This window comes from Platalea leucorodia (assembly GCF_965183815.1).
Source record: "Platalea leucorodia genome assembly, chromosome: 3".
Taxonomy (NCBI): Eukaryota; Metazoa; Chordata; class Aves; order Pelecaniformes; family Threskiornithidae; genus Platalea; species Platalea leucorodia.
In genome coordinates this window covers 57,186,262-57,209,557 of record NC_138825.1, presented here as the reverse complement: position 1 = coordinate 57,209,557, position 23,296 = coordinate 57,186,262, and the positions used below count along the sequence as shown (strand labels likewise).

The 23,296-nt window shown below is 40.2% G+C and overlaps 1 protein-coding gene across 11 annotated transcripts in view; it reads right to left on the bottom strand.

The window, feature by feature from the left end:
- The window catches only part of LOC309588056 (damage-control phosphatase ARMT1-like), a 60,769-nt gene extending 37,503 nt beyond the window's left edge, over positions 1-23,266 (bottom strand). For 4 of the 11 annotated variants that reach the window (XM_082306820.1, XM_082306826.1, XM_082306823.1 and 1 more), the window contains exons 1-7: positions 23,187-23,266; positions 22,132-22,237; positions 21,344-21,585; positions 19,702-19,867; positions 17,993-18,715; positions 3,591-3,664; positions 1,384-1,411 (exon numbers count right to left, since the gene is read on the bottom strand). In XM_082306820.1, the coding sequence (XP_082162946.1) occupies positions 1,384-1,411; positions 3,591-3,664; positions 17,993-18,715; positions 19,702-19,867; positions 21,344-21,585; positions 22,132-22,237; positions 23,187-23,236 (1,389 nt within the window). In that variant the 5' untranslated portion in view covers positions 23,237-23,266. Of the gene's footprint in view, positions 1-1,383; positions 1,412-3,590; positions 3,665-13,131; positions 18,716-19,701; positions 19,868-21,343; positions 21,586-22,131; positions 22,238-23,186 lie in introns of those variants that run through there. The other 7 variants (XM_082306824.1, XM_082306825.1, XM_082306827.1 and 4 more) reach the window with 6 other exon arrangements.
- Positions 23,267-23,296: the final 30 nt, after the last annotated feature.

Here is a 23,296-nt window from a genome sequence, read left to right as displayed (position 1 = left end):
TCTACAGAAAGAAGGAATACATCTCAAAGCTGATGAAATAACAAAATTTCAGAGCATAGCTGAAGAAGGAAGTCCCCTGTTCAGCAGCAATAATCAACATAAGAAAACCCTTTACAGATGGAACTTCTGAAACCTACATTTCTCATACAAATCTAGATTTTAAAATGGTGAGCAGTTTAAAGATGCAGATACACATCCAGAAGGATTTAAAAGAGGTTTAAATGAAGGCAGGTGCAAAAGTCAATGGGAATCACTATTTCACTCATCTACAGTCTTAGTTAGATTTACAGAAGCGGATGTCTGCATCCTCCAGTGCCTTAGTAAATACGAAGCTACTCATACATGTTGACACCACGCTAGGAAAGTTGGTATGATTATCATACTTTTGGCAGGGAATGTGCACGCTTTAAGTAAATACTTTTCTATGTTTTGCCAGCAGCCATTCACAAGTCTGATCATTAATCATACCTATAATAATTCAATTAATTTGGCATGACTCTACTATAGGGGTAAAATTTGTAATGCAGATGTGGTACTTTTGTATCTCTGGAAAAATTCAGATTTGTAATGTTTCATGAGTACTATGTAGTTTATACTGATTACTGTTAAGAAAATAGAATTAATAAAGTGTTAAAAGAATAAGAGGCAGTAGACAGGAGAAGCCTTAATATATTATCACTCAATCAGCTCTCAGTAATCTAGATTTTGGGTGTTTCTCCCATTCACATTCTTAACTTTTTTGATCCCTTTCCACCTACCTGCAAGAAAATGAAGTTTTCATTTCACTTCAAATGCTAAACAGAAGCTAAACCTATGTATATAATATTTAAGAGTAATATCTACTTGGACCTTTGGCTTTATTAGCAATAGGCGTTCTTTAGAAGATCAACAACATAAGGTCATCATTGTTACCGCGGGGTTTTTTGCTTTCATTTTTTACCAAATAACTACTTTCACCTCCCTGGAATCCGGCCTGTGGTTGGCAAACTTCATGCGATTCGGAAACAACAGAACTTCAACAACGTTCTGTAGTTTTATACCTCACCAAATACTTTGAAATCAGCCAACTGTTCAAGTCACTCACTCCCATTCTGCTTTTGCCAGCTTTTCTTTTATTTCCTGCTACATTTCTTATTTCAACCCTGGCAAATGCTGCTACCACTGCCCCCCCTTTCCCAAAATATATATATATAAAAAGATCTCTATTGAAACAGAAAGCCCTCTGTAAGCATTTAAGCACTGACCACTACCCCAAGTGATTGCCAATGCATTGCCTCTTTCCCACAGCAGATGGACAGTAATCAGGGCAGGGATTTCTTCTTCCTCTTTCCAACGTGCCTAAGCACATTGGGGTTGGCATACCAAAAATAACGACTCACGAACCTTTGTCGACTCCGTTCTTCCTTTGCTTCTACAGAACAAATGGGGGAGAGGGGGAAAGAGAGGTTGAAAATTAAATAGATTTGCAATATGATGACACGTGACATTAATTTTTCACAGAACTGCTTTACTAAACTATGTCACAGGTTACCATCAGCAAAGTAGGGCATAAAAGCAGAACACTAGAGAAGAGCTTCCCCAGTAGCCTACGAGCTTTGATGGCCTCCACAATATTCAAACCCACATCTAACTAAAACAGACATCTTAACTTTGACTTCTCTGGGTTACGTTCACTGGTTCAGCTGCACAGTCAGGCTTTGTGCAGTTATCGCTTCCTTTTGCCACTGCTTTTCACGTGCTCCAAGTTTTTATTTCATCTCTCCTTTTATCCTGCACCTCTTCTACACTAATAAATAAAAAAAAAAAAATCTAAGCAATAAGCACATTATCTCTTAAGTGAACTACATCTTTTTTTCTCCTCAGATGTTAAGGTAACTAGTGGGTCCTTTTTACCTATATATTTATACAGAACTTAGTACACTGGTTGGACTCAGTGGTCTATTCAATAATTTCTATAAATCTCAGTGTGATAACAGTTCATATTCTGAAAATAAACAAACCGAGATATCCTGAATCTGTAATATTTCTTCCTAAGACAAATTCATATTCATGGATGTATATGTGCATAAAAATTGTTCTAATATCTGAAAATACAATGCAGCAGTACAATTTATTATTATTATTATTATTTACTGCAACCAGAATGAAGATGACATCCAACATGAAGCACTGGGAAGAACAAGCAGCTGAAAAATTTCGACACAGAATTTATCTCCCTAAGAAATCACAAGGAAATGTTAGTCCCTAAACCTGCTCTTGGATCTGTGGGAGGCTAAGGTGCCCTTCAAGACAACAGGGATGAAGAAGAACTCATTTTGTATGGGCTGAGCTGCTGAAAAAGGGATCTTAAACATTATGCTTTGATTGTAACTATTCTAACTACAACTAGAACCTTAATATTAAGTTTGTTGCCATCCAGAAGCTAACTAGCTTAATTTTCTGATTAAACAATCAAAACATGTTCCAAAAAGGCCATTTTCAAAACTGTCTTGTATAAATTGATATAAAAAGAAAAGAAAATTCTACTTCAGCATTCAGGGAATATTCAATTTTTATTTTATTTTGCAAAATGATCTATTATAAAGATAAAGACAAAGATAAAGAAAGACAAGTTTTAGAATACCATTTTTTCATAAGATCTGCAGGATGAAAAGCAAATCTTTATATAAATAACTACAAGTTACATGACAGTCAGGCGCTGGACAGTTTTTAGAGATTCATTTCCGAGCCAAATGGAGGGAAGGCAGGTAGCACTTGGCTATTGCAGATTTTGCTCGGTAGCAGCAGCCAGCCAGCCTGCATATTGCTTCAGAATAGCCAGAGCAGCCACACACACACCAATGAGCGTGAGAAGGGTAAGCCACTGTTACACAATAAGTCAGATTCTGTTAACTCATATGAAAACAGACTAACATGAATTGGAGTGATTGGGGGGAGGGGGGATGACACCACCAAAACCCCAACTGTTCACAAATTAACCACCTTGTATGTATATTTTGGGTAAAGTTGACTTCTTTCTAGATAATACTTTGCCCAATTTGCCTATCAGAGTTCTCAAAATGTTTGTATTGATAATGCTTTATTAACATCAATTTCAAAATTTGCAAGTAACATTATGAAACCGTTTCGGTTCCACCAGTTTCTCTTTCACATTATAAAAATGCCATAAATATCCAATTACTTTTGATCACTTCCACTCAGTGAAGCCCTCTTTCTCCTCTCTGATTTCTGCCTGTAACCAGGCCCAACTCACTGCTTGCAGTTTTTGTGTGTGCAATTCTGAAAAGTTGTTTTTTTCTTGTTGTCATATGCCTGTGGAGTTTTTATGCATTAGTACACTGTTCCAGAAACACATAAGACTAAGTAAAGTGTTCCCAACAGCTCAAATAAATTACCAAAGAGATTTTCTGAATTCCTTTCAGAAGGGTACTGCTTAGCTCTACCCTCCTCCCTTTGCAGTAATCATTGAAAGGTATTACTGAAAGATAAAAATCACTCTCTGGTGTTGCTCATCTACTGAAGATGCCAATTTCAAGCTTGATTAATGGGCCCAAATGAAAGTTTCATGACAATCAAAATTTTAGTCTTACCCTCTATTACAAGCAGCAGTTAAAGTGTTTTCATCTTTCATTTTCCTCTCTGTTAGGATGACGTGACTTTGCATCTAAATAGAATAAATGCTTTTAATATGATGAAAGACAGCAGTCATCTCAAAGCAACTACAGAGACACATCACTTACCATAAATATTACTTAACATGTTTTTTGTTTTACTTCATCCTTTGCCTGTATGGCTCAATTGAGGAACTTGGATCTCCCCTGACACTTTGTCTCACAGCTTTTCCAAAATAAGTACAAGAAGGAGCTGCTGTGTTTAGGCTCAAAATAATAAAAAGCATAATTGCTAAGACAAAATTTAGGAGAAAAATGTGACAAAATTAAGTGCTTATGCAGGGATTTTTGCAAACCACTTGTTGTTCTACTGGTTTTACTTTATCAGTGCTGAATAAAGTTAAATAACTCTTGTAAGAGAATAGCTTAAATGAGAGATTTAAAAAACAGACCATCATGCAATGCCAACACTCTTGCAATTTTCCTATAATGCCTACTATACTTTACTACAGTCAATGAAAGGCAAATATATTAGACATATTTAAGTGTGTTGGTATATACACTATTAAGACTGATTAGTGCTATAGTCTGATTTGCCTTTTGTAACCCACATTTTAGCAATACATAGCTCCTAATGTGCTGCTGAGTCACGAAAGTAACGTGCACAAACTTTGACTTCAGGTCGATAGGATGTGGAGCAGGTTACCGTCAACTCTGTAACTAAGCAGTGCTAACAAAAACTTCGTAATCGGGTCAAAACAGTCGTATTTAATATAAAGGCAGTTGATTTTGCCATGACAAACTACCAAAATTCTCGATTTTTTTATCTTAGAACAATATAGCATAATTACCAAATTAATGTTCAACTATAAAGGAAATACTGAACTGTTCACACAGTAATAAATTGTTTATCCTTTGGAATACAAAACCGTTACAAGTTTTCTAGCATATCGTTAGTACAAAAGAGTTTGATCCTTCTAAAAAATATCCTCAAGCGTCTCCTTTAAATTCACATCAAAGCCAGGGAACCAGTTTCAAAGGAAGAAGAAATGCAAAGAAATTCTTAGATAACTATAAATTCCTACTCCATGAAAGATACTCCCTTCTGCAACACTTAATAAGAAAAAACTTTCGTCCTTGAATTTGTAAAGATAAGCTGTAACCATCAGCTGACGTTCACTGAGCTACAGCTGAAGCGCACATCTACCGCCGCGTACAGCTCTGCAGCTGCAGAAGTGGTTTTTTTAAAAAGGCGAAATTAAATTTAAAATTGAAAAGATAACTTGCAGGGGCGCGGTTTACAGTCAGCCCCAACGTCAGTCGCCCTCCACCGGAACAGCCGGCAGAAAGCTATCGGAGACCGGGGGTGGCGGGGGGATTTTTCCAAAATCGGGGCTTTATTCTCTAACAGGGGAACTGCAAAAAAAAAAACCCAAACCAACCAAAGCTCTCTACTCTTCCCGAGTTCCTCCCCGTCCCTCTGCTACCGCCTAGCTTTGCCCTGGGCCGGACGGCGGGGCACGCCAGCCTCGGGGGCTCTCACGGGAGCCCGCGGGCGCCTTGCAGCGGCCCGGCCCGGCCCGGCCCGCCGACGGCAGCCCGCCAGGCCCGGTCGCCGAGGCTGCCTCGCTCCTCCGCGCCCGGGCTGTCTTCCCCCGCCCCCCGCTCTCCCCGGGGACGCGGTGCCGGGGCGGGCCGCAGCCTCCCGCCCGCAGAAAGCACCGCCGCCCCCGCAGGGGTACCTCCGCCGCGCTGCCGCCCCTGTCAGCCAGCCGAGGGGCGGCGGAGGCCGCGCGGGGCCGGCCGCTGCCGCTCATGGCGGCCGCCGCAGTGCCGCTGTTCCCCCGGCAACGCGAAGCGGGCGGTGCGGCCGGCGCCCTCTTCTGCCCGGGCGGGCGGGCGGGCGGCGGGGCTTCCAGCGTGGGGGTCGCCGTGGGCGCCCTGGTTTAGGGAAGAGGGGGCAGTGCTCGGCGCCTGGCGGTGAACAGTCGGTACAAAGGGACGCTCTCAGAAACGTTTTTTTCCACCTCAAGTAGACATCGCACAACAAAACTTTATCAACCTGAGAAAATTACCTCAACATTTTCCTCAAAAAAGTCAAGACAGAGGCAAGCAGGGCAGGCGAAATTCGAAGAGCAGCGTGCTCGTCCTCAGGCGGGGTTTCCTTCTGCCCTCCCCGAGCCCGTGAAACGAGCACCGCCGGCAGCCCGGGCAAGCAGCCGGCCGCGGGGCCTGCCAACACTCCTCCTCCTCCTCGCCTCCCTCCCAAATAAAGTAGATAAACCTGGGAAGAGAGGAGCTGTAGCTAGCAGTAAAAGCAAATTAAACCTTCAGGTGTATCAGTGTGCTCTGAAGACCCCGTGAGCTGCTGAATCAAGGCCTGCCCCGGTGCCTCTGGGGACAGAGATCTTGCACCATTTCTGTACTCGCTCACAAGTCAAAAAGTATCTCACCTTTCCTAGGAACACTGACTTATTCATGTTTGCCAGAGAAGAAAATGGAAAAGCTAGGGATAGTATTTTTTTTTTTTTATTCCTCCTCTCTGTGTGCCTGATGCCATTTCGCTGCTGCTGCCAAGGACAGAGAAGACCCCTGCCCAAGCAGAGAGGTGCCAGTGTGGATCATCACCCTATTTAAAATGCTACATCGCTTAAAGCGCAGAGCCAGGCAATGCCATACCTCCGCTGGAATCTGCCACTAAACTCATAAAGGAAAAGAGAAAAATCGTTTAATGTGGGGAACAGATCGGGGAAAGGGAGACCCGCGCGGGGCTGAGGCCGTGCAGCCCAGGCGGCGGGAGCGGCGGGAGCCACCGGCCTCCACCTCGGGGAGCGTCTGGGGGAAGACACTCCTGCCGTCGGTGCGTGAGGTGACGCTCTTACTGTTGCTGTAGTAGAGGAGTGACGGCAGGAGGGCATTTCTGAATCAAAATTACCCAGTGCTGACGGAGCGGATGGGGGTGCAGAGCAGGTAGCTGCCAGCAGCACGTGCTGCAGGCATCTCTCTGGAGGGAGACCCCCCCTGAACCCAGCGGCTGCTGCCTGGGAGCAGGGACCTGAGGTTTGCAGCGCCAAACTCTCAAAAGGAGCCAGGCGAGAAAGCGGCCAGAGGGAGAACTATGCGCCCAGGCTGTCTCCATATGGCTCAGAGAGAAACACCCAGGCAATCCCTAGTTCCACTTAAATTGCATTCAGTTCCCAAGCCAAAGTTTATCCCAAAATGGTATAAATCTCAGTTAACACAAAGCCTTAATATTTTTGAGGATAATGTTCCTGACCTTTTTTTTTTAGTTTTCTACGTCTGTGACTGTTCTATTACATGAGGTACCTAAAATATTATGCTGCTGGCTGAGGACCCCAACCAAAAGTTACTATAATTTCAAATGTGGTGCATCAAAACTGCTACTGCCACATGGTGCAAAATGCTGATCCAGCGTAAACTCATTCTGCAATTCAAATCTATTAAGTATTTTTGACAGGTTAAATTTGTACTGGCAGCCTTACATAAAACCAGCATAAATCTAGCACAGGTTTTAATGTCCTCTGCAAATTTAGACAAAAATATAATCCTGGATTTGTCCAGCATCTGACCACAGCCTAATCTGTCCCACTACTGGAGCAGCATGCAGGTGCAGGATTAAAAGATCGTGAAACTTGGTCCTAACTTTAAGCACGTACTTGAGCTCACTTCCCCATCGCTAGTCCTGCAGTGCCACGGCTGGTTCAAGAGCTGCACTTCAGCCACTTCTACACCCTCGGTGATGGGGAGAGAATGCTTACACAGCTATACCTTACTGTAGATCTATAGAGTTATTTGGCTTTTAAAAAGACGCTGGATCTGATGAACTGTAGCGAGAGTAACAACAAAAGAGGCAAGAAAAAAAGGATGAAGAAAAGTAGAAATGTCATATAACACTGAAAAAGAATGGGGCAGTTTGAGGGGGTGCAATACCCACTCTTCAAGCCATTTGACTAAGAAAAAAGTATCTTATTACAGGATGTTCACACTTTAAAATGCTTTAGGCTTGTTTGCTAAATACTACAGGTAGAGTTCTTAAAAAGACTCCGTGTTTGTTTTTCCTTAACAGGGGCAGGAAAGAAAGACTTAGGAAGGGTTACTTCAGGATTTTTAGCTAAAAATAATTCCAAAGAGTAATTTTCATGAATAAGATTCTTCATGTTGTGTTACAGAAAATACATGGACAGGATGTTCTCAGCCTTTCTGAGCAAAGAATGATGCAGAATCTCTTGAATGTGTGTACCTAATAAAGTCACTCTAATTTTTAAAATAGAAAGTAATAATAAAAAAATGACTACAATCTTTCCCTTCCATGAAAGAGCTGTGTTGAGGAAAGACGCTAAAACTGTTCTGGGATATGAAACCCCAATTCCAGTAGGCAGTACACTCAAAAAAAATCTAACAATTGTGATAGTTCTGCAGGTTTCTAAATATCTGCTCCTAATTGAATTTTCTGTAAGTAAATGAGAATGGACGTATCAGAATAATTTCAAAGCTAAAAGTCAGGTGACTGTGTGGATGGCCCGCCCCTCACTCAATGAAAGAGACGTCCTTTGTATCTTGTGGATATGGATGGATGGAGAGCAATTGTTCCCAGTACCCCAAAGGTTCCATGTTTCTGGACACTTGAACCGGAGATTCCCTAGCAAGTGACACAAATTAGCTTAGATTGCCTTTCAAAGTGCTTAGTATGCCACAGGCTAAAATGACATTTCTGTATCAGTATCTGTATTTTGCTAGCAAATCAGTTTGCAGACTTTTGAGAACTTAATAAAAAGAAAACTGAAATAAGTAACAGAAAATAAGAGCCCCACTTAAAAAAAAAAGAAGAAAAAAAAGGAGATGAGGGAAAGCAGCTTACTGGGGCCTGCAGGAACACTGCAAGAGTGATACATACAGATACATGGACATTTTAATAAACAGACCTGATCTAGGAAAGACGTCCCTAAAACGCTATTTCTTCAAGAAAGAATTCGCCAAGTCCTTAGAGCCAAACCCATTCTTAAGAATGGAATGATTAACTCCTTAATGAAAGGTGAGATCTTATTTTTATTATTTGAATTGCTTTCAAATATTTTCATTAATTAAAAAAAAAATCAAAAGCACTACAATAATTGCATCTTTTGGCATTCTATTTTTAAACTGATTTCAAAAAAAACCAAGGGCAATCATAGTATTTAAGCATGCAGACATATACTTTAACAATTTTTTTTTTTCCAAGACCTTGACAAATCTCAAGCAAATCTGACAGAGGTTAAGACAGAATGATGCTCAATTTCCTGCAAATATTGTGAAACACAGACAGCCAAGCACAGAATGAACACCGTGATGCCCCAATTGTATGGAAAGCCTGCAGTACACTTCTGTGTATTATTACAATCTGCACTGAAGTTTGTTTGTTTGTTGGGTTGGGGGGGGGGGTGTTTGTTTGGGGGTTTTGGTGTTTGGTTTTTTTTTTTCCCCCAAATGCCCCATCAGGAAGTGAGGCAAACTACCAGGTCTTCAGGTACCCATGGGACAGAATCTAAGGGGAAAAGAAAGTTTTGCTTCCTTAATTCTACTGTTCACAGATCTTGTAATTTAAATACATTGTAACAATTAAAAGACTGAATCAAAATATTTAATATTAGTTTTGAAAACAAAATTTCTTTTTTTTACTAACGCTATAAAAAAAAAAAGCTTTGTTATTAACCTCAAGCCATCGACATCAACACCATATTGAGAAGGTGAAGTATTTGTGTTTTATCACGCACATGAATTCCAGATGACTTCCTGAATGCATATACACATTTCAGACAGTCGTTACCTAAAAGCAGCTATAGCTGAGGTAGAAAAGAATTGTGCACTAGCAACATTAAAGAAGATGAAATGTACTTCTCCAACAGAGATTCAAGGGGAAATTTAGTCCACAGGACTTCATTATCTACAAATTTAGCTACAATAACTAAAACAGCCACATCTTTACAAATACTTGGCATGAAAGTCAGGGGCATGACTTGCCAAGGTTCTCATTTGCTTGCCTTCCAAAAGGTACCAACTCCAAAAGCACGGTATGTCCCAACACCAAGCTGTGCTCCTCCTCCGCCCCCTCAAATCACATCCTGTAGTAGAAGAAGTTTTCTTGAGGAGTGCCTTATCCTCAGCTTACCTACTTCAAAAAATAATGAAGAAATCAAGACGGGACTTATTGCCATTCCTTTTTTGTCAGCTGACACAGAAGTCTGGCTCATGACCAGTGACAGACGATTTGATGTAGAGATCCTAAACATATGCTTGAAAATAGAACTTCAGTTAAAAAAGGGAGATGCTGCCTCCCTGGAGGTAATTTCATAACACACCTACAGACTTCAAGGTGGAAAAGGTATTAATGCAATTATATTATCAGGAAAATATAGGTTCATATGGGAAACTGGAGAGACAATATCATTAACTAATATGATTAAGATGTGTGTGTGTGTAAGCTGGGTCTGATAACAGTTCCTATTGCAAATCTGATAGTGGACGAACTTAAGAAGGATTAACTAGTCTGATTAAGTCTTAACTGTTCCTCTGCCTAACCAAAATGGGAGTCCTTCCCCCCGCCCCGAAACACTGAGTTCAACGCTGTCCTCATCCCATGTGAATTTGCACAGCTCAGCTAAACTGATGGGGACATCCTGTGGGGTCAGTAAATCTTCTGAAGGAAATAAGCCAGCTGGTTTTACAACCCTGGACTCCCCCACTGGGACAAAGCGGGGTGGTGAAAATGCCATATGTATACGGGGGAACTAATCAGACTTGGGAAAGAAGTGGGGTTTTAACACAGAATCTGTTTAAGCACGATCCCCTCCCCCCATATTTGATGTTTGAGCAACTCATTTTCCAGAACCATCAGGGAAAAAGAAATCACTTCTGGAGAGGTTCTCCTGAAGATGTCCTACATGGCAATAAAACAGTTTAGCCTGCCCATGAGCAGATATTAAATATCTCTGGATGACCAAACAGTAACCAAACATTTTTACAATAGCATTACTAGATGCCTTCTTATCTTGTAAGGGCAGAATAACCATGGACTGAAACCAAAGTGTTAATTCTGAAACACAAGGCAAACGGCAATAATGAGAATGCAAAGCTTCATGGTGTAACAAACACTGTGCTTACACTTCCCAAAGAATATATTCTGAAGTTTTGGAAATTACGGTCGAACTTTTTTACCTGTAAATTCAAGCATTATATCCAAACTACAAGCTATGTTTTAGTGAAAGAGAAACAAGAGGAGTACTACGATAATGTCCATGTAAGCAAATATTTGGTTAAAAATATTTTATGCACAGGCTAAGCTATCTCTATCTCTGTATCTATCTATGGAGACACAGGAGAGAGAGGACACAGAATAAAATACTTTGCACAGCTGCTTTCCAGCTCAGGACATCAGCAGTAAGTGCACAACATTAAATGAAAGCAAAGGCAAAAAATGCCATTAAATGATACTTGCAGCTATTGAAACACAAGTATGGTAAAAAAAAAAAAAAAAAGGTCAGGACAATTTCTAAGCAATTATTTTCTTTGAAAATCTGAGAGTTTCTTCTTTGAAAGCTGCTGCTGACATATTAGGTCATTTTCAGTTTGGGGAACTTAAACCAGATATAAAGTCTTTGAAAGTCTAAACCCAATTCATGCAGTTATTTTGGAAATTCTCTGTATGTAGAACTGAGGTTTCCACCTATGGAAATGCAATCAGGAAACTCCCTGATTTGCACTGTGCAACTGGCTCCTGCTAATGCTCCATCAAGATCCAGAAAAGTAGCAGCAAAACTTCTAAGGGCCAAGCCTAATGCCACTGATGCAGTCAAAGCTGCATGTCCAACGCGTCCCAAAGGTGTTCAAGTGTAGCTCCAATTCAGGATTGCTTGAAATCAAGAATACAGCCAATTACAGAGAAACGGGGATACTTTTTGTTCACATAGATACTACAGCCCTCGCAGCAAGCTGTAGGCCCATCTCTGCCTGGAGGAATTTGAACTTTATCTGTCTCCTAATTCCCTAACCATAGGCCACGGGTACACATACTCCCTGGGCCGAAATAGGGCCGTTAGGGAGATAACACAAGAGTCGCTGGCTGGAAGGAAAAGCAGGTGAAGGGATCCTTCAGCCAGCTTGAGGGAGCACTCCTGGACCCTAACCCTTTTTCCAGAACTGTTTTGTATTTTACAAACACAGATCCTAGACCAAAATAACAGTTATGTATGTATATAAGCCATCTAGGACCAGAACCCAGTACATTTCCTGATCTATGACAGCTAAGGCATTTTCTTGGGAAGCGGGAGACAGAGCTGAGACCTATTCCAGGCCACGAACGGCTGCTAAAAGCCAGTTCTCAGCTTCCTGAACAACCTTTCTATACACAACACCACTGAAGGAGAGCATGGATTTACCAGTTTGCAGGTCCTTCTCTGCTGCATTATTTTAATATACACAAGCATTTTAAAGATTGAGCCTTGCTCAGCTATTTCTATGAGATTACCTCCCGCACAGTATTCCGTACGCTAACAGGTAAGGGGGCAGAACGCCTTCTTCTGCAGGTGCCTGAACTTTAGGGGCGAGAGTCTGGAGATGTCCCTGCGCCTCGCGTCGGCGCTAAGCAGCACTGCCCTGAATACGCAGGGCTTCTGTACAGCCATTTCCATACACGGAATAGGATGCCGTCTGCCTCTACTCCATCATCCATTTGCCTAGGTGTCAGGCACTGTATCTCCACATTTGGTAACAACCAAATCCTCCTTTAAAATTAATCCCTGAATGAAATACCACAATTGCAGGCAAAACTCAGTGTGAACTGCACACTGAAAGATACAACGAACTGTGTCATCAGGCCCTTTATCAATTACAGTCACTCAGAAAGCATCAGCCTTACCATGATAGTATGAGAGTAATCAATTAGTTAACATTGAGAAAGCAAACAAAAAAGCCCATAATATATACTTTGATATATCTTACCTTAGTCTGCTCATCTTTTATTTCATTAAAGACTTGGAAGAAGTAAGTGGAATCCCAGGAAAGGTAAAAGAAATTCCTACAAGCATGAACATTTTTCTTCACAGGAAGTTTGAATGACTATGATTATTTAGCTTACTGAAAAGTGCTAAAGCAAAAGCAGCATACAAGTCCTGAATATGTTTATTCATTGTCTATGATCACAGTATGACATTTTATATTTCTTTCCCAGTGGAAACAAAGCCAAATGAGCCAAACCTCAAAAAGAAGTGTAAATAAAAACCCTTCTCACAATACATCTGCAGAATTCACAACTGTAACGCTGAGACAGAATGTGGATTAATTTATCTATATAAATTTATTTAAGTGGCCTTTTTATTTCCAGAGCTGACAGAAATAGAAATACATCTGTATCAGCTAGAATAAAAATCCACAGAAGTTCTGAAAACCTGTTTTAGGAAAAAAAACCCCACACAGTCAAACAAGAACATAAACAGTCCATGGTATAGGAATTTTTTTCCCACATGCTTTCTGCCACTGCTATATTGGAAAGAAAGAAAAGGACCATTTTAACCAGCACATTTTCACAGCTTTATTTTAAAATCCTTAGGTAAATCTTAGGTGACTTTGAACTTATACTTTTGCTTTAAATAAAAATCATCCCAAACTTTTGTTCTGTAATTTTGGGCAAACAGAAGGCTTGTAAGCAAACAAACTGTTTAATGACAAAAACTAACAGTTCTGTACAAAATTCCATTTTGGAATTTGTATTTTAGACATGATTTAGGTTTTTTTAGATTAAAAACATTTCATGTGATAATTTTTGTGCAATAGAGTGAACATGTTTCCTATGCTGTCTGACAGAGTACAGGAGATAAATATGCTTCACATGGAACAAGTGGTTAAGTAGTTCAACCATGAACGCAAATACACTATGAACTTTAAAGGAACTATTTCAACAACAATAGTTAGGGTTTATGGGACATCAGTAAGGCATGTAAAACAAAGTTATTTGGAAATATTTTAGTTACAGCAAGTGTAACACTAAAATACTCCCATTTTTGCTGACAACGCATGGAGCACCCATCAGTTTGGGAAGTGATCGTGATAATGACACCATCAGCTGCATCAACCGTAATAAGTAATTACCAGATACATTTTCAGACATTCTCAATGCTTTTTAAGGTTTTGAAATTTGGACAAGAATATTGGTAGAGTAACAAGGTAGAAACTTCCCTAATACTGCCCTGTCTTGATGAAGAGGAACATTTTATGATACCCATCTCTTGGCTCTATATCTTTCAAAACCTCATTGGATAAATATTCTTTACGAGTTTTTGTATAAAATCTGTTTCAGAGACAAAAACTTCAGGAACTAAGATCTGAGTTATTTTAAATTGGCTTTCCCAGCCACTGAAATATTATAATGATGTTTGACTTTTGCACAAAATTATATCATTTATTTCAATATTCTTGCAACAATTTCCAGTCATACAATCAACTTACTTTCCACATCAATTTATTTTAAGAAGCCTTATATACACACGGAATTATTGTATATATCTTATCTAATGAATTATCAAGTATTCAGACAGATGTGTGTACTGGCTTTCACTGTGCCTGTGACATTATTTTTCCTCCTGTTTCATCACAAATGGAAATCATTGCTATCAAAACCTGATTTACAACTACAGTTGCTCAAAAGGTAGAATAAAAAAATAGAAGTCAAAAGACATTGGTCTGTTGTGGTCCTCAGAATTACTGAAAATGCCCTTGTTTTTGCTATAAATATACAAATGGCACATGAAATGAAAATCTCAAGAATTTGGGTATACAAATGAGTAGCTCCTGAGTTATGCTGTACAAACATTTTGGACAATCAGTTGTAACACAGATGTACAGAAGCAACTTTCTTGAATACTCAAGAAAAAAAAAATTATGCTATACTATAGCATATGCTATTGTTATAACATATGCTTTGTGTTGTGTAACAGTAAATTCCACCTAAATGCCGTGGGCACATGCTGCCATTTCATTATGCTACATTACACAAGTAATTAACAGTGAGTATCTACAAAAACATTTCCTACTTTCCACTAAACTGTAGGTAACCCAACAGCAGAGCACAGCGCCTCATCGGAATGTCTGTCTTCACGCCTTCATTGTGGCGTGGGAGAATATAACACCAGCATTACAGCACCATTTTTTTTTTCATAGAATCAATCCAAATTTTACAAAAATATAGCCAACAAACAGAAAAGTATGCTGCGTATTCAGTTCTGTCTATAGATAGCACTTTGCAATTACAGCTATAGAAGTCAAGCAATTAAGCATTTGGAAGTTACGGCTGTACATTCCTCACATAACTATGTAGTCACACTGTATATTACCATATAAACTTCTTTTTGTGAGGGTCAAAAGATGAAAAGTGCTCACTTAATAAACTGGAGAATAGAACTAATTTAATTTATTTCTTCTTTTTTTTTTTCCCCAGCATGACATCACTTCTTACATTAGCATTCAAATGCTAATCTAAGAATTACATGTCTTATGGTACTCATGAAATCACCACTGTACTTCCTCACAAACATTAATGCAACAATCTCCAATGAGATGATTCAGTAATACTAAGCAAATACTGCCGCATCTCCTAAGTGATTTGGCATTTTGTAGGATTCTATTTATCATCACTTCAGAATGTTAATTTTCACTGATCTGCACTGTGAGTTCCCAGAAGTAACAGCTTGAAAGCAACCTGGGCACAGAGAGACAGATTAACAACAAGTGAAAAACGAAACCAAGTTTCTCAGCATGTGTAAGGATTGTGTAAGAGGCAAATCTATTCCTCAAGGATGGCCTCAACAGTGAAAGAATCCTTTCTCTTCTTGTCCATTACGCACTTCTAAACCTCTCCAGCAAATTAAGTCAGCACCTTACAAACAATCTGTCCACAGGCAAAGCAGATTGCTTCCCCTGATCATTTTGTCTCTCTGAACAAGGCGGGAAGTTTTCATTGCACATATTCCACAACTTCCATCCCTCTGTTCTTGACCCAAAGTTGTTGCTTCAAAGTGCATCTGAAACAAGTTAACGGCATTTTCACAGATGAGAAACGGAGGCTCCAGTGCCCAGATTCATCATGTCGTTTCTGTATTTGATCAAAGCACCACAGCTGAAGTCCCCCAGAGCTCTCTCCAGTCAGAGACCTTCAGCAGCCTGACCTTCAGCTCTCTTGACTGGATTTCTAATTTATGCAGTTTAATCAGGTGCCTAAGGATGAGCATGAATTCATCCTTTAGAAGTACTAAGCCAGAGATACAAAGGAGATGAGAACACTAAACTCAGGTCTCAAAAGTAGAACCCTACCTACAATATCACGTTGCCTCCTGAAATTCCTAGCACCTTAGTTTTTGAATACTTGACCTTGCAACTTTAAAATATTAATACACTTTCAGATGTACGAAGAAGATAAACACAAATAATCAAAGTCATCAGCAGTTGGAGAATATTTATCCACTGTGTAGATCTTTATTGTATGAACACAATAAGCAGCAGCTGATTCTCTCCACTTCAGAAGACATGCTTTGCCAGTGATTTCACTGACCAGAAGGGGAATCCAGTTTCATTTTCAAAGCCTGAAATAGGTACAAAATACTGCCCCATCTTCCCCCTCCCATTTCTTCAGGCCTGCCAAAGCTTACCCTTGTCTGAGGTTAACCGTAAGTGCAAAAGTCTGTCTAAATCCACTTTCTACCACACAGTCATTCCAATTCCCTTGCCATAGCACCACTTCCAGAGCGTACTCAAATAAGGTCACTTCTGTGCCCTCCTTTTCACAGTGTAAGACATAGTAAAATGGAAAAGGAAGGTTCTCTACTGTCTACTCTTGTTCTCTGTAACGTAGCCACCTTGGCTACCAGGGACGAGTTCACCTCATTTCAGCAGCTCTGGACAAGACCGTAACCCAGTCAGACTCTATGGGTAATTCTGCCACCATGTTCTAACGAACCTGTGGTTATCACTGGCATTACATCAGTCCTCTATCAAAGGCCCTATTTCAAACCACAGGAGTACTTTAAGACTTGACAGAATCTATTTTTCATTTTTCCTTTATAAATGGCTAATGCATTTCCACTTTCACTTCACTCTGAAAAAAAACACTAAAATATCCCTAAATTTTCAAAAAAAAATTCTGAGTCATTTGAGACCGGGGTAGAAGAGAAGAAATGGACATCTAACAACTCCAGTTAGCAGCAACCTGGATGGCATATGCTTCTCTAGCATATACTTCTCAGTGCAACTGGGGCTGTATTTCCTCCATGAAAATTACAGCATCCTTCTTAAAAAAACAAATACATTTGATAAATAAAGAGAATTATCACCATGGAAAGAGGCAGCAGTGCTTGAACCGCAAACACTGCTGACAGGCCACCTTTAATTCAAATCTGTATTAAACCTAAAATCCAATTAATGTAACTGGTTAGGTTGGTTGGTTGGTTTGTTTTGGGGGTTTTTTTTGTGTGCTTTCTTTTGGTAGAGGTTCTTAGATAAATAATATCTTCCATATTCTTAAAATGAGATTGTCCTTTCTCCCACTAATCTTCCTATTAGATGGGACAACTCCCCTCCTACAGGCAAACTGGGTAGCAAAATCCACCTGTATTTTAAAATTAAAATTTAATTTTCAAATTCTAAATTCATATTTACAAGGTATCACCCAAGAACTCTTCTCTTAATGTACAGCGAACTATACTCAAAACATCAAAAATTATTTGTCCACGGACACAAGAAGCAAGTAAAAAACAATTTATGTAATGAAGTCTTGGCAGAAGTCAACTCAATTTTCAACAGTTTTAAAATATGATCCTGCAATGGGTTGCAAAGAATCTATCTGGAATTAATTTGTGCATTCTCTAAAATATTAACTCTCATGCAATGCATGCATGGCATGTGGAGCACAAATTATCCTGAAATAAGTAAGTACACGCTAATGTGGGATTGAGGAAATGGTTTCTGAAGCAGATTTTTCACTTGTTAGCCATAAACTCTCACACCCACTGATGAAGAAAAAAATATTACGGACAACTAAATGTCCACCTTGAACATCTGTTGACATTGGACATCAGGAAAACAAAATATATTGAAATGCAGACTGATTTATGTATACAAAGTCAGTTTGTAAACTTTTGCACAACATTAAAGTCTGTTATGGAACAAAACCAACAAATCACTTGGGAGGAAAAGGTGCAAACAAAAAAGAATCTTTGCTGAAGCCAAGCATGGAACAGAGAAAGCAGTTAAAACTCAGACTGAATCTCTCTTTCAGAATATTAGGAACCATTTAACTAGAGCGCAGCATCAAACTGAACTACCCCGTATTTTCCACTTACCATCCATTCAGGTTCAGAGGCCTGAATTTGTTCACCTTGTCCAGGTTTTAGGCCAACCTGAGTGTCAGATTTCAGTGTTCTCAAACTACAGAGGGGCGCAGGATGAAATTTGTTCAAGGCTTGATGAAACGGAACAGTATATTCCCATTTTCTATCTCCTGTTAACTTTCTATAGTTTAGATCACCTTTGAAAAGAAGCAAGTTTGACTTCTGTAGATCAGCATACAGGTCAGGAGCAACTTCAGCCATACTAGAAAAATCATGTGGCAAAGTCCAAAACATGTGATCACGGTAAACCCAAACGCCCTTTTTCAAATTGCCCTCCCAGTTTATCCCACATCTAGACATCCACATATGATTAGCTGACTGCAGTTGCTTAATAGTCCAGTTAAAATCATGCTTTGTGGTATCTGACACATACCACGGAATACTTTTTCCATGAAAATGGACTTCATCAGCTAGCTTTGATGATAACAGGAAGTCAGCCAACACAAGATCACTTACGAGTTCAAATCCGGCATTATCCAGGATTATGTCAACTCTAACATTACTTTTTTCTGTATTTCTTTTTTTGCTGTTTACAAGTAGTGACCAAAGGTTTTCCATATCATTCACTAAGATGTAAGGTATCATGTTTTCCAGGGACTGTAAAGGACTAGATTTCTGAGAGCTGTCTTCACCAGCTGAAAAAGAAAGGTCACACTTATTGCCCCACAATGACACCTAGAAGGAGGAAAAAACAAAAACATTTGCTAAGTCTCACTGTAGTTACATTCTAAACTTCACATACACTAAAGATTTTGTTTGTTTGTTTTTATTTTAGGGACAGGAAGGCTCTGACTCCACATTTTCCACCAAGCTTTAATAAAATTCAACTTCTTGTACAGAAATCTTAATACAGACAAGATTTGGTGGAAGAAACCAAACAATGCTCTGTATTTATGCTGGCATTAGAAACATGCATCAGAAGTGACAAAGATGGAAGATTTACATCAATGTAAATACACTGATTGCAAAGCTTAAAACATAAATATTCTCTGTACTGCAATTCCAGAAAATATCACTGGGAACACAGAAAAAGGAGTAATAAAAGCAGGTCTATTGTTTTATTACATGCAGCCAAGCAAGAACTTGTATTTTAAGTACACGCTAATGAGGCCTTTATAAAGATTCATCAAATACTTGGTGTGCACTGTTGCCAACTAATGGACTTATTTGTAATCCTATGATATTTCCTATTCTACCTGAAGGCATTACTTTCCAAGAATAGTGCAGTTATAAAGCTTTTAAACCACTTCTGGCCCAGACTGACCTCTAACTTTTTTTCCAAAGAAGTCTAAAAATTTTTAGAGTGTCAATAAAATGAGCTGGTTGAAAATTTTACAGTTAAATAACAAAAAGGCCATCTGGAACGTGACTTAAAACATTTTAGAGATACCGGTTTTGAGGGAGAATAAGCTGGATTTTCAAATACACAGTGAAGACCAGCAGTATAATGAAGATGTCACATTTAATACTAGCAACCAAAATTTAAATATTTCCAGAGTAGCAGCAGTACAGTATGGCTGTCAGGATTTCATCGCATTTTTACAAACAGAAGAGCTATATTTTAGTTTCCATATGGAGTTCAGATTCTTTATAACCTCAAGTTTCTGTTTATTACATAGGAGAGATATTTTAAATTCTTATGTTAAGCACTACTAGTTTACCTGCAGTAGCTTAAAAAGTTCCTCCTGAAGTTGCTTTTCTTCTAGATCCTTGATGTTTTTAAGAAGTTCCTGAAAGTAAGTGCATAAGGCAATAACAGCCTCCTGGGATTCAAAGAAATTTTGAGCTTTTCCTTCCTTAAATACGTCAAAGTTGTCAATAGGTGGGCTAAAAATAGAAGGAGAACAAATATATTAACATACTTGCCACATTTTCCATGACAGCACATGAAACACACCTGGAAATGCAAGCCTGAAGCTCAGCTTTTTTAGGCCGTACTACGGGCCCTAGTTAGATTTTCCACTTCTAATTTGTCATAGTAGATTTTCACACATCTCAATAACAGCCTGATATCGTATCTCGCTGAAACAGACAGTATACAAGACACCTTTATATTTCTAGCAATATATTCTGAAATATATTCTGAAAGTTCAGTCACAATTCTGGGAACTGCACATACAGTGACAATTTTGAACTCCAGTCTTCAGACACAGAGAATTAAAACTGTAACATACAAGTGAACTAATGTAGTGAATTGCTGGCCCCATTTTAAGCGTGTTCATGTGTGCTGAAGTGTACTTCCCATACTGATGAAAGTTTTTAACTAGGACTTCAGAAAATTAACATGACAAAGATGACAAAACAATTCAGTTCTTCTAATAGATAAGAAATATAGACTGATCTATTAAGAGACATATTTCCACGTACACCTTTTGACAAATGATTGAACTTCCATCCAAGCATATGCTTAAGAGCAGCTAAATAATGGAGATCAAGAAACTTAGAGCTTACTAATGAAAAGTATCTGCTCCGTTTCTTAAGTGCAATCCAGCAGATCCATCTCACATCTGAAGTTTTTGCTACAAGAGTTCAAGTTGCGCAATATACCAGTAGAAACAGAGTCCCATTACTGTGTTTGCGTCTCTATTACTAAGGGCAAACCCAGTATGCACGAAGCTTTCAATTCTTTTTGGCAGCAGCGGGAACTTAAACTGCTCATTCCTACCCCATTACATTGTACTGGCATCTCTCCACAGCACCAGCACAACAAGGTTTTCCTGCCAAGTTATTTTTAACCAGGATCAGCTCCCAAAGTTCGATGCAATACATAGTCTGCAAACACTGCTGTAACTAAGAAGATGGTGTAGAATGAACCGCAGGGGCTGCTTAAGCTGGGTCTACTGCTACAAGAAACAGTCCTCAAATGGTAACTTCAGATTTCAAGCAGCAAAACAAAAAGGCCCAACAAATTAGTGGCTCTCGCATTCTGTGTTTTAGGCTAACATATGTCTTCAGAGATAATTCTAGACTAACAAACCTTTTAGAAACGCTAAATAACTTTCTTGTCTCAGTGCACATTAGTCTGCAAGAAGGTCAAGCTATACAGTCAAGCTTAAGAGTTTTCATGTAAACCATGTCACAGAAACTGAAGCATAAAAAAAACTAATAAGCTTCAAATTCTGCTGCACAGAAGAAGAAAAAGTATTCATTTTAAATCTGAGGTGTGAGATGGGGGAAAAGGAACATGGTAAAAGCTTAAGATTTTCCTCTATCTTACTCCTCAGCTGTCTTCCTTTCTCCTAAAATAAAAATGGGAAAGAATAATGTTTTGCAGAGAAATATACCAAGCTAGTAAATACTTACTTCTGTGCTAATGCTGCATGAATTCTTCGATACAAATAACACTCTACATATAACCAAGGGGACTGAAACCAACTCGGTTCTCCATTGCCATTTGATAAATTTCGTTGGTAGTCTAGGTATTGGTTCCACAGGGCAGCATCAGGCAGCTCATCTTCTAACGGGGTCACCGGTTTGTCTGTCTGCAGTTCATTCCGCAGTTTGGAGAGGAAAGATATAGCTCTCTTCTCTGCTTCAACACCCTTCTGAAATAGGTGGAGAACAAAAGTTCCTATTCTGAACAATTATTCCTGTACAGACACAGATCAGTTCTTCATGAAAGATATAAGTGATAAGTTTTAACTGCCAAATATGAGTCCCTGACAAATCAGAGCTTGATTCAACCGAACACGTTTTGGTGAACAAGGCTCATCTTACACCTAACATCCCAGAATTAATTGTGTATGGGACTTCTTTTCAGACTGGACTTTTTGCTTATCAGAGGGGAACAGAGTATTGAAACGTTGCCATGTTCAGAAGATACTACAGCCTATTAAACACTGCATCAACACAAAAACCTGAGAAAGTGAAGCAGTTGCAGAACAGATAGATCAGAAAAAGGCTAGACAGAAAGGTGAGTTACAAAATTAATGAAAAATAGGTAGAAGAAAGAGATTATAAAAAAAAAACCCAAAACCAACAGACAAGAAGATTAAGACAGACCAGTAATGACTGTAGTAAGAAACCAGTAAAAACAAGGCAGAGAAGGGGTCTGAAGGGTTAGGGGGGAAAAAAAGAGACCTTACTCTTACCTCACCATGTTCTTCAAAAAATTCATTTTTATGTCGATGCAGAGTATCAATAACTCTTGTGAGGATCTGGGGCAGTCTATCTTTAACTGTAAAATATGCAAAGGATCTAAAAAGGAGAGGATCAAAATTTTATTATTGAGAGGAAACAATGAAATATCTTCCAATAAAACCCAACCAAACAAAAAAAATCTCAAATTGGTCAGGTTCTTAGGTCTACTTTTGAAGAAAAAGATAAATGGTGGTCTTTTCAGGGAAGAGAACGCTAAGCGACTGGCCCTGCCAAATGAGCGAAAATCACAGGTAATTCTAGGCTAAAATGCATTCTCTAATTTCTCAGTTACCCAGATGTAAAGTCAAGGAAATTTAAAATTAAAAGCACAGAGATATGTTTAAAGTTTGTCTTGTATCAACAAGAAAATCCACACAACTTGCTCTCCATTATTTACTTGATCTATATTTTCCCCAAAAACTGTTTATAGATGAGCAGGACAAGGAGAAAAATGTGACCAGCTCTACAGAGAGCTTGAACCCAGCTTGAAGGATGATTTTTATTTGAAGATTTCTACCCCGTGAGTCGGAGCCCCTGTCTTGGGGAACCAGAACTGAACAGTTCCCCACTACTGAACCCAAAGAAACCTAGGAAAGACAGACACGCAACGTGCGCCTTCCCAAGACGTAGTCCGGTCAGTAACGGGCAGGAACAACCGCAGCGGTAAGCGGGGGCGAGGCGAGGCATCGCCGGCCCAAAAGGGCGCCCGGCCCAGCGGCGGCGCGGAGCCGGCAGCAGAGCGCCCACAGCGCCGCCTCCCGGCGACGCGGCCCCGGGCCGAGCGGGCCCGCCCACGGCGCGACGCTGGCGCGGCCCCCGCCCGCACCAGTAGGCCGAGAGCCGGCCCCGGCTCCGCCCCGCGCCCACCGCTAGGCCAGAGGCCCGGGCCGAGGGGCCCGGCGCCCGAAAGCAGCCGCTCCCCGGCCGGGGGGCGCCAGCCGCTCCCTCAGCTCCCTCCTGCCCCCCACCTCGCTGCCGGTAACGAGCGCGCCAGGCCGTGACGGACCCCTTAAACCTGCCCGAGAGGGAGACCGGTAGCGCCGCTACCGCCGCCATCTTGCTCCGCCCCCGCGAGCCGGCGGGCCGCCCCCCGGAAGTGGGGCGAGGCAGCCGGAC